Raw genomic sequence first — 12,632 nt, forward strand, 5'->3', positions numbered from 1 at the left:
GCAATAGACTTTCCAATGGTCAAATCTCCCTCCTTTGCGACTGTAATACTGGTTCCACAGAATCCTTACAGCATATATTTTTTTGCTGTCCAATTCATTCGGCAGCTCGGTCCAAATTTTTGGTTCCACTTTTGAAGAAAACCCAAGATGGAACTCAGGATGCTAAATTAATCTACTTATTAAATGATGAGGAACCAAATAGAACCCATATGGTTGCTAGGTTTTTGACTAATGTGCTATTTACAAAGAAGAGGAATGGTTCTCTTCCGATTTATGACAATGCAGAAAATAATTAAGACCTATTATTGGGGCGATAAAATAGCTGATAAATTAATTTTTAACAGATTTTTATTTTAATTTTAAAAAAACTAGTTCAGTTGGACTACTCAGATCTCAGTGTGATTTAGATGGAAGGGTGCAAATGGGTTGTTTTAAAATTGTTTTCGTACTGTATTGTTTAAGTTTGTTAAACTGTTTTACTCTGTGTGTATTATGATGAATGTGTTTTATGATGTGATATGGGCCACATGGCCGAAATAAACCTACCTACCTACCACCCAACCAAACAAGGTGGTGGTTTGAGAACATGGGGACAGTCTCTATGCTCCATCAGTCTTCCCGCGGCTCCTGAATTCCTGAATTCTCTGCTGGCTCAATTCCTGCCTTGGGAGGGGAATTTCAATTCGGTTCACATTCAAAAGCGAACCCACAAAATTAGCATTGTCTGAAACAGTACAGGAATGGGAAGGGCCATGTTTCAAAATTCACACTTCTCTGAATTTTGCAATGCAGTCATCCAGTCAAGTAATGTCCATGAAAATGTGTTTCCCAAGGTGTGCACAAAAAGTCAACTGTTAGTGTAAATGACATGCAAATATGCATTATGTTAGGGGGAATTGCTTTGCAAAAATGTGCCTGTTAGGAGAAGGCACACTAAAATGCTGGTGAATTTTAACCACTACACCACACTGGATCTCCTTGGGGTTTGATTCCTTGGATATATTTCTTCTGATTGCCTCCTGCTCTCCTGTGCCAATCCAAGAAGCCACAGATCTCTTGGGTGGGTTACGCAGACCCCCTGAGGTCTACAGGCCACCAACTGGGAACCACTGCTTTAGCTGATTGTTTGCGGTATGTTGTAGTGATATTTTTTAAAAAATTACAAATTATGGTCGCTGTACTATTGTATTTTTTTAATGAACCACTCTGAGCACAAATGTTTTGGTGGAAAATGTGACATATAAACAAGCTGCAGTTGTTATCTGCTTTGATTTGTTTGCTTTTCAGTATTGTTATGTTTTTGTACTACTGCGGTTTCTAATTGCAGCAAACGACTCTCAGCAATGTGAGATGCATGGGAAGAGCAGGGCAGATATAAATCTCCCAGATCAAATGAACCAATAAACATCCACCCAGAAGAATTGTCCACTTTGTCGAGCCTCCTGGGCCCAGACATTTCACAGTGTTAGTGTTGTGCTGCCCATGAGGAAGGAATACAGACAATAGCTTGGGTTGTGCAGGGTCAATGTAATGGCTAGCTATTAAGACTTCAGTCATCATTGACACCAGCTCCTCAGAGAAAGGACTGGAGAGAGAATTGAAGATAGATAATCTATCTCATCCCACATCATCATCTCACATCTATTTGTTTTTCCAGAATTCCTGTTTTTGCTTGTTTTTATATGCTTTTCTAAGGGGTGTGGGTGGCGCTGTAGTCTGAAGTCGGCGGTTTGAATCCCCATGACGGGGTGAGCTCCCATTGCTCGGTCCCAGCTCCTGCCAACCTAGCAGTTCAAAAGCACGTCAAAGTGCAAGTAGATAAATAGGTACCGCTCCAGTGGGAAGGTAAACGGGGTTTCCGTGCGCTGCTCTGGTTTGCCAGAAGCGGCTTAGTCATGCTACTTGCACTTTGACGTGCTTTTGAACTGCTAGGTGGGCAGGAGCAGAGACCAAGCAACGGGAGCTCACCCTGTTGAGGGGATTCGAACTGCCGACCTTCCGATTGGCAAGCCCTAGGCTCTGTGGTTTACCTCACAGCGCCACCTGTGTCCCTGGCCATTAGCTTAGGTGGATTTATATAAAAAAAAACCGATTAGGAAAAATTAATAGAGGGTAGGTCTATCCACAGCTTGTGTGTCATGAGGGCCAAGTGCTACCTCCATAAATTAGAGCAGTCTATCTTTGAGTGTCAGTCAAAGGTCAAGGCTGTTGCTTTCATGGTCCGTTTGTGAGTTTACCAGAGGCACGAAAACAGCCATGCTGGACTAGATACAGACCCTTCCTCTGCTTCAGGAGGGTGGGGGGATACGTTGCTACCTTCTTAAGGGGATTGGCATATAGGTTCAAGACTTAAAAAGTGGCTGTCATCTAAGCAGATCCTTCTATTGTCAAGTTTCCTGCTCCTCCCCTCCCTCTCCTCCTCAGCATCCTTGTCCTTCTGACAGTCAATTATTCCTGGCTGTCTCTTTGGAAACAAACAATGCAAAGGTGAAAGGAAAGAGGGGTAGCAGCCTAATCTAGCTGGAGCAGCTGAAGGACTAAATAATTACCTTCTGTCACTTTGCAGCTGCTTAAGCATTGATGGGGGGTGGGGGTGGGATTGCCAAAGTGGGTTGGGGGGGGGGCTGCCCCTTTAGGCTGCTGCATTGTGGATGTGACTTAATATTGCACACATAATGGTAAGGAAAGAGTTTAACCCTTTATTTTACAAATCCATCCAGCTTTGACTGCTAGGCAGCCTGGAGTAGTGGTCAGCTGTTTGCTACCCATGGCTTTGTTTCTATTTTACTTTATTTCAGAAAAATAGATTAAAAAATGGCTTGATGGGGGAAAAAATCTCTATTGTGCACAAAACAATGAAAAACATTTATCAATAACACAGAGATGAAATCATCGAAATTTTAAAGGAAATACGAAATTATGTATGTGGATGGGCTTGTTTAATTCAATTTAATTTAATTAATTAAAAAAAAAACACATTTTCAGCAGGTGTCTAAAGCAGTAGAAGAAGAAGAGAGTTTGGATTTGGTATCCCGCTTTTCACTACCCTAAGGAGTCTCAAAGCGGCTAACATTCTCCTTTCCCTTCCTCCCCCACAATAAACACTCTGTGAGGTGAGTGGGGCTGAGAGACTTCAGAGAAGTGTGACTAGCCCAAGGTCACCCAGCAGCTGCATGTGGAGGAGCGGAGACACGAACCCAGTTCCCCAGATTACGAGTCTACCGCTCTTAACCACTACACCACACTGGCTCTATATAATGGGGATAATGGGGAGCCTACCTAATGTCACCAGCCAGGGAGTTCCAAAGCATTAATGCTACCATACTGAAAGGTCAACACCTTATGAATGTGGGCTGAACATTACATGGCACTTGGCATGCCTACACTATGCAGTATTGCACTCCATAGCAGTGACCAGAGGAGAAATGACCACTGGAAGGAGCAATGCTATAGTGCAGCTGCAGCAGCACAACCAGACAATTTCATCTGCCCCAGCTGCAACAAAACATGTCTCTTCTGTTTCAGTCTCTACAGCCACAGCAGGCGCTGTAACTCTCCCAACAGTCCGACTGCCCTTGATGGTGCAATCTTCCATTGTCTCTTGAGGCCAACAATAATTGGCATGTATGGAGTAAACTGGTCCAAAGCTGGTTAACAGCTGGTAAAGAGTTCTTCTAGAAAGTTAAATATTATGACGAGGCTAGATGGGACCTGTAGCCAGGTTTCATCTTGCTCTCTGGGTGCCCCCTCCTCAACCATCAGCTATTCTCCAGGGAGAGGGAGAAGCTTTGACATTGTGCAATCGTGCTCCTTTCTCTGCAAGAAGATCCACTGCAAAGAATATATTGCCACGAAGTTGATCTTGAACTAAATGGGGTTTTGCCCCGCACTCTGCCCTGTGACTGGTTATGAAGAGAGACTGTTATGGGGCCAAACTGTGAAGAAGGGCTTTTTCATAGCTAAAGAGATGGCCAAGTACGCGTGATGAGTTGCCACAGAAACATAATAGTTGGCAATTGTTCTGGAAAGGGAACTTGCCTCTCCTTCTCCCCTTCCCTGGCTGGTGGGGATGTCATCAAGGTGTGAAAGGGAGTATGGTTTCTCAGCGAGGAACCAAAGCTATGGTATTGAAAGCACCCTCAGCTGATCTGAGAACAGGATCTGTTGGGAGTGTGTTGATGCCGTGAGCCTCCCATCTCATGCTATATATGTGTGTAAATAAGCCTTATATTACTGAAACGCCATCAATTTCCAGTTCATTCCAAAGAAACAAAACCCAAGGTTTATGCTGGAACCCTCTCATCTCTTAGCAATTAGGGTGTATGTAACAATATATTTCAAGGGCCCTGCAATAAGTTCGGGGGCACAGCCAGTTGTTGTAAGATGCATAAACTCTGCTGCTTCACTTCGGTTTTATGGCTGCAGAGGTATGGGTCCCCACTCTCTCCCCACAAGCATCTGTCAAGTCCAAGACAGAATGTCCATTATTGGGACCTTTGGACAAGCCTAATGTCAAGGGTTACCAACGACTTGCTTACATGGTGCACATTGTGTGCAAATTATATATGTTCCCCATTCTTCTTCCAAGGAGCTCACACATGTGGTCTCCCACCCAGGCATTGCTCAGGCCCACCCCCTTTAACTTCAGCAGCCCCCTTGCCTTCAGACCACAATGCGGATCACGACCAGCTGCATAAATTTATTGTGCAGTAAATAAAACATTCGCTTCTCGCTCCTTGCGCTCTGGCTGCCCTTGTGCTTTTTCTCAAAGTGCCACACCAGTGGCAGGGACTTCCCAATGTTTTCTGAGCCCTCGTATGTTTTACACCTGTGGAAACGTGATCACTTCCCCCCAGATAGGACACACATTGTGATTGCTTTGTGGCAAGGAAGGAGTCCCAGCATCTTTTGAAGGTTTTGAGACGTTTGTGACAACAAAAGGCTCTGTTCTCCAACTGCGTCGTGTTTTTTTTTTTTAAAAAAATCTTCCTTTCCTTTTCCTCTTCTTCAGGTCCTGCACAGGAGTGCTCAGCTAGCGATATTCAACACCACCACCAAAGAAAAGTGATAAAAGGGAAAGTGATGCTAATGCCCCTTCCGCCCATAGGAAGGAGGGGGAGTTGCAGGCAGGCAACACGAGCCCTGCACGTGCTCAGGGGATGGGGTCACCCCCTGGCACTAATTGGCCGAGCCCTGGATGCGGTGCCCGGGCGACCGGCTAACTGGCACGGTTGCTTTGGGCGTGCCTGCTGCACTTAAGCAGGACGCATCCAGGGCTCAGCCTCTTGCCCTTCTGCTCCCTTCGTCGCTTTTCCCCGGCCCACCCCCCCTTTAGTTTAGGCAGGATTGACGCTGCTATGGACTACGGTTGGTCGCCGTTGAGGGGCCTGGTAGGAATTTTTCCACTCGGCAAATTGGCTCCGCCTGGTGGTTTTCGCCTACCTCGTAGCAATTCGTCACAACTTTGGTTTGGCGGATTAGGCATTGGATCTTAGGATAGGTTGGAAAGGTGGGGGGGGGGAGGTTTGGCCATCACCTCCCCCCAAAAGGCTGAAGGGTACTTCGATAAAGGAGTTCGGTAGGGCATGGCCACTGTCCGGAGCCGTGGAAGGTGAGGGCCCCAAGCACGCCCCATGGCGGTGATCGCAGGGTGAGTCCCTAGCTGATGTGCAGCAGCAGGGGCTCACCCATCTGTGGTTAACCCTTCCTGGACTGCCAGCATGTCGTACTGGAGTCGGATATATTCGGCTGATCCAGTGCCTAAGCTAATACCGCTCAACATCCGTAACCAATAAAGTTGTGGCCATTTATTTGCCCATTTGAACCTTACATATGGTGTCCTGTGTCTTATTTTCAGGGGAGGGATCGGGTCCTTGACATGCAATTGCCACAGCAACTTCTTGCTACTTTATGAAACGTTTTCTTGGCTGAGCAACTGTTGGTTGCAATGGCTCATCTGACTTTCCAATCATTTGCCTGTAACAGGATAATGCTCTCGAAGGCTGAACAATTTGGTATGAATGTTCAGGACACAGTTGTATATTTCAGGTATGCCAGTTCATATTTCACACCCATTTTCATGGCAGGAATATCTATATATCTCTCACCCACTATATTTCTATATCTATATCATTTATATTTATATGAAATAGCTGCCTTGAATTGTTTAAATATTGAAATGAAAGTCAGATTGGAACCCTCTCTGCAGCGAATGCCATGACATCCGAATCACTCTGGGGCATTGTGGGGATCTAAAAATGGCAGGCATCTCTTAAGTCACCCACTACCAGACAGACAGGACTGGGGAGGATAGACAGGTGAAAGGTTCAAATTTGCAGGAGGGATCAGCACGGATGGGCCAGTGGAGCCCTGAGGTCTCAGAATAGAATTTGACCAGGCTTCATATACACCATACATTTAAAGCACTTTACCACCCAAGAATCCTGGGAACTGTAGTATGTTAAGGTTGCTGGGAACTGTAGATCTGTGAGGTGTAAACGACAGTTCTCGGGACTTATTTCAGAGGGGTGTGGTTTAAATGTGCTTTAAGGCACAGAGCCTGGGATGGAAGTTTATGACGTAGCACTCCATCTGAAGTGTGAATGCCTGCTCAGACATTATCTATAGAGTATGTATTTGGATTCCTTTGTTGAACATTCCTGTTATATTTGGTATTAAACATTTGTGACCTCCTGGCCCCCAGCCTGTTCTAAAGCCAGATAATACTAACACTAACAATAATAATTAATATAATATAATATAATATAATATAATATAATATAATTTAATATAATATAATATAATAATTAACTAGATGTTTCTAGTTTTGCTTGTTGAAAGGCTTATGGAGTGCTGGAGGTTTTGGCAAGCCCAGAAGGACTACTCTACTGTCTCAGCAGTAGCAGCAGCAGCAGCAGCAGCAGGTGAGGGGGACGGTGGAGAACACTCAAAATTACTGCCTGAGGCAGCCACTTTACTCTGCCTAATGGTAGGGCTGGTTCTGATTGCAATGCAATTAACTGGTGTGAGGCCTTTAAAAATGGCGCTACGCTACACAATTTTTTTGTTGTATACATATTTGTTTTAATTATTTGGAGTGTGTATATTCCCCCACCCATCCATGTGAGAGTCAGCTTGGGAGAGTAAGCACCTATTCAATGATAACAGCACAATGGCATCTATGTATTTAACATATGCCCCTTGATCAGGGCTGAGGGACCTGTGGCCCCCTAGGTGTTCAACAACAACTGCAACTCACATCAGCCCTAGCCAGCATGGCCAAAGGTCAGAGGTGATGGGAGTTGGAGCCCATCCGAAGAGTCATAGGCTCTCCCCTTGCCCTAGACTGTGCAGAAAAGACCAATTGGTCCAGGGTGGGGTGGGAAACTTGCATTAGAGCAAAGGACAAGAACATGAGAGTTGCCATGCTGGATCAGACATGTGGTGAAGTAAGTCCCATGCCCAAGAGTCCATCTCATTCCATTGTCTTTAAGGACAATTCGTGGAAGCCTTAAGTTGGGTGTGTTTTTCTCAAGCAGCAACAGAGAATCTGTAGTTGTCCAGAAGATGTTGGACTAAACTCCCATCAGCCCCAGCCAGAAATGGCCAGTGGCTAGAACTGCAGTCCAGAAATGTCTGGAGGACCACAGTTTCCCCATCTCCACTCTTAAGCATCAAAGCATTTGAAAATAATAATGTGCAAGGCTTGGTGTAGAATTAACAGTCACAATGAGTTAGCTGCTCACGCTTGGGTTCAACCCATTCCTTGGGATCCTTACCCTACTATATGATGTTGCACTATACAGTATAGGCAGACTCAACAAACACAGAATGGTGACACTTATAACAAGGAACACATGTATAAAGATTAAATAAAACCACAAGACAGCATATTGGCAGCTTACATTGTCATACAAATAATGCAGAGGGAAATTACAACAGGGATCCATCGGTATGTTGGAGAGTAAACAAGAGGATCTAGTACGATAAGGAGGAAAACGTTCACAAACCACTTTTCATAGCACCAAAAACCTATTTTATAAAATACACAGTTAAATCATAGGTATTAATATTTATTATTTTATACAGTGCCATTTGGGGGGCGGGGGTGAATGGCAGTTTTAACAGACAATTCAAATGATAAAACAGCTTCCTGACTCCCCCACCCCCAGGGATCCTACTGTTTAGAACAGGCTTGGAAGGGATGGAGTTGACTGGGTGAGAATCAGCAAAGAGCTACATCCAATTGTTCCCTTACCTTCTGCTTACATAAGCGAATACCTAGGCTGCCCTTCCACTGCTCTTAATTTTCTACCTCCGGTTTACAACAGGCAAGATGTTGTCCATACACAAGAGTTCTTTTGCTTTTTGCTTTTCATCCTTGCTTGGCTGTTTCTTTCTCACGTGTAATAAAATCTCTCTCGTCAAAAGTACATAGATAGATATGGATATATTAGACAGAGAGACAATCACTTTTTGTTTATGGAAAATATAACAGTCAGCCTTTTTTCTCATTGCCATTAAGAGAGAGAGAGAGAGAGAAGGCAAGAGATGTTATGGACTGAAATTCATGGGGTTGGAAAATTACATTCTGAATTATATTGCTTAAAAGGCTAACCAGTTACTGTGTATGTCTCTCTTCCAAAAACACTATCTTTTTCTGCTTTGAAAATTAACTTTAAAGTACATTTAGATTGTGGCATAGGATCATACTTTTAATTCTGGATCAGCTTCAAATCTCAACTGCAAAGGTCATAGCTTTTGAATAAGGCTATTTTTAAGGAAGTGGCCTGCTAATGCACTTTTGTCTTTATCTGATCATGTTGTTGTTGCTTAATATGTAAATATTAATAAAGTGGCTTGCTGGTAGGATTGCCAGCTTTTTCTCCCCCCCCCCCTTTTAACAACACCTGGTCTTGTGTCTTTAAAGAACAGACTGATTGGCAAACACGATCAGGGGACAATGTTCATCTCCATGCCATGAAGAAACATGTCACCTGCTGGTTTTTGCAGATCGACTTTCTACCGAAGGCACAGGAGCAATCAAGCCAGGTGCCATCCCCCCACCCCACCCCGAGTGAGATGTCAACCTTGATGGAATTCAGACATTGCACCATTCCAAATCTGATCAGCATGAATTAAAAGGAAAAGAATGAAATGTTGATTGTGGCGCTGGGCCAATCCTGGTGCTAATTCTGAAGCAGTTATCCTATGCACAAAGTTCATGAATAAATCCCATTCACTTCCATGGGAATTATTCAGCTATAACTGCCCACAGGGTCAAGGACTTAATATGTGACTATGGTTGTAATTCTATGCATATTTGATCCATACATGTGATTAAACCCTATAGAACTCAGAGGGCCTGAAGTCTGAGCTAAAAAGTATAGAATTGGCCAAAAATAATGATATTCTCTCTCTCTCTCTCTCTCTCTCTCTCTCACACACACACACACACACACACACACACACACCATGAGAGAATGTCTTAGGCCTTGTGAGATGTCTAGAAATGCATCTATCGACATATTCTTTTAATATATCTCATTTGGTTTTTGGTTACACTCGCTTTACGTATTCAAGCTTTGGCTAAATCTCGTCGGAAAGACTCTCCTGTAATCTCACGACTCTTGGAGTTGGATCTGTGAGGGGGAAGGAAACACTAGATAATACAAGACTCACGACAAAACAGTGAGCGTTGGAAACACTGTTGATATAATTCCAGAGAAACTCCAGCCTAGAGGAGTTAACAGCAGAGATAAGCAGGAATGATAGACAAGACTAGAATTTGACCCATAGTTAAGATTTTGCAGAATCTAGGCTATGTAATGCTGTGACCAAATGCATCTCCTAAGGACGTGGCTCTGAATGGATCATGCGGATACAATTCTGGACCTAGGTCCTGCAAGCACTTATGCACACGTCATCTAGTGTTCTGAACAAAACAAGGACACGGTTACTCATGAGTGGTGCGTGAGCACAAAAGTGCTTGCAAATGCTAGAGCTTTAAATTCTCACCTTAAGTACAAAAGATGGAAACAGACAGATTCAGTGCCATTTGATGGAATGTCCTCTGCAAGGCAGACAACAATTGTAAATCTCCAGAGCTATAAACGTGTATGAGCTTTTAACAGTCTTGATCTATTTAATATTTATTTTTTCCCCCTGGGGAAATTAAAGATATTCCCTCCCCGCCCCCCTGTCACAGTGTACATGATTTAAATTTGCCTGTCTATACTTCGGGGAGAGTGCTTATGCACAACCGGCCTTCTATAGCTTTGCTGGCCTGTGCTATAGAAATCATAAAGCACTTCCACTCACTAATATGTACACGGGATGTAATTAAAGGAGACAGATGTAGTTCTCTTGGGTGCTATCATGTTCCGGTGCCAGTTTTTTCCTCATGGAGACAGAGCATTTCAGGTCTGCGGGAGGGGCTCTGTCACTTTGCTGCTGCTCCTGCCGCTGCTGCCACCGCCGTCACCTGGGGGTTCCTGGGGGGGAAAGCAACAGAGACAACCCGCTAGCATGATTCAATTTTTTAGGTTTCCTATTGGTCAGGGAAGGTGATCAGATGCAATGTCCCTTCAAGCTAAGGCGCATAAAATAATTTCAACACCTAAACGCTCCATTAACACTTATAAATAAATGTTAATACCAAATCTCTCTCTGTGTGTCTGTCTGTGTATCTATATCCACACTCAATGCTAATAATCAATATAGGGCTGACAATATACTCTTACCATATGAAGAATCTATTATTGTGATTATTATCCATGTTATATCCATTTTTCATAAATTCAATCAACGGCGGCCATTAACTTCTAACATTTCCCCTCTTTTTTTCTTCCATCACATAGTCAAACCAACTCGATGAGTTGATGCATTTCTGCCACTTTCTAAACTTGAGCTAGCCAGTAATTTTGTTCTTCCAGTTTTGGGCTGCTAACATATGGGCAGGTTTTCAGTTCCATACCAATTCCTTAAGTTTAATTTGGCTGTGTAAATAAACCCCAGGAAATTATTAAAGGGTCCCAAGGTGTAACTATATATAATATAGTTGTGGCACCACACTTGTGGCAAAGGGTTGCCTGACAGAAAAACCTATTCTTTCATTCATTCCCACCCCCACCCCCTGGCCCGGCTTTTAAACTTAAATATAATCTAAAGTTACATTTCTTTTTGTTGGGTGGTTTTTAATGCTGCCTTAATTTAGTTAATATTATGTTTTTCATGGCTTTCACATAAGAATGTAAGAAAAGCCCTGCTGGATTGGATCAAAGATCCACATAGTCTAGCAGGCTATTCTGTGGTAAACTTTTCTTTTTTCTTAAACTGAAGGTTGGTATAAAACACTCTTAAAGCAAACAACATACTCTCCAATATTTTGCTGATGAAAATAGGAAATAATAATAATAATAATAATAATAATAATAATAATAATAATACTCCACCCCTCCTTCATAGATCACTGCCTTGTCGTGGTGAAGGGGCTTGAATAACTCAGGGAAGCTATGAGCTATGCCATGCAGGGCCACCCAAGATGGACAGGTCATAGTGGAGAGTTTTGACTAAATGTGATCCACCTGGAGAAGGAACCGGCAAGCCACTCCATTATTTCTGCCAAGAAAACTCCATGGACAAAGACAACAGGCATATAAAAGTTATGGCGCTGGAAGATGAGCCCCTCAGGTCGGAAGGCATCCAACATGCTACTGAGGAAGAGCGGAGGACAAGTACAAGTAGATTCAGAGCTGATGAAGCGGCTGGGCCAAAGCCGAAAGGTCGCTCAGTTGCGGATATGCCTGGAAGCGAAAGGAAATCAGCCCTGAGTGCTCACTGGAAGGACATATCCTGAAGTTGAGGCTCCAGTACTTTGGCCACCTCATGAGAAGAGAAGACTCCCTGGAAAAGAACCTGATGTTGGGAAAGATGGAGGGCACAAGGAGAAGGGGACGACAGAGGATGAGATGGTTGGACAGTGTTCTCAAAGCGACTAGCTTGAGTTTGGCCAAACTGCGGGAGGCAGTGGAGGATAGGCGTGCCTGGCGTGCTCTGGTCCATGGGGTCACGAAGAGTTGGACACAACTGAACGACTGAACAACAACAAACCCCACCCATCTGACTGGGTTGCCCCAGCCTTCAGATGTCTTCTAAAGGTTGTATAGTTACTTATCTCCTTGGGTCAGGGGTTGCATAACTCCATACCCTCCAACACTTCACCCATGAAAATAGTGGGTGACACCCTCCCCTTCAGATGTCAAAGCGGGACATTCTGAGCTCAAATAAGAAACCGGGACTTCTGTAAATCTGGGATTGTCCCTGGAAAATAGGGGCACTTAGAGGGTCTGAAACAATGGTCTACTGTTTTCAAAGAGAAATTTCCAAACTGCGAACTCAATCCATTAACAGCACAGTCCTACACATGTCTACTCAGAAGCAAGACCCAATATATCTGTGGTGTTTTTTTCTCCCAGATAAGTGGATAAAAGTTTGCAACTGTTTTCAGTGACCTTCTCTAGATTTAGCACAGCTCATGTCCTATTTTACTCCTTCATAGTGAAATGCAGAATGTTACAAGTTCATTTGGACGATTTGTAGCACGGAAAGGAATGGCTTTATCAACACATTAT

General features: G+C 43.7%; 1 protein-coding gene across 2 annotated transcripts in view; it reads right to left on the reverse strand.

Annotated features, from left to right (window-relative positions):
- Nucleotides 1–7,852: 7,852 nt before the first annotated feature.
- Nucleotides 7,853–12,632, reverse strand: part of CYGB (cytoglobin) — a 52,260-nt gene continuing 47,480 nt past the window's right edge. For both annotated transcript variants that reach the window (XM_033139414.1, XM_033139413.1), the window contains exon 4: nucleotides 7,853–10,493. In XM_033139414.1, coding sequence (XP_032995305.1) covers nucleotides 10,419–10,493 — 75 coding nt within the window. In that variant the 3' untranslated portion in view covers nucleotides 7,853–10,418. The remainder of the gene's footprint in view (nucleotides 10,494–12,632) is intronic.

Source organism: Lacerta agilis, chromosome 2 (genome assembly GCF_009819535.1).
Source record: "Lacerta agilis isolate rLacAgi1 chromosome 2, rLacAgi1.pri, whole genome shotgun sequence".
Classification (NCBI taxonomy): domain Eukaryota; kingdom Metazoa; phylum Chordata; class Lepidosauria; order Squamata; family Lacertidae; genus Lacerta; species Lacerta agilis.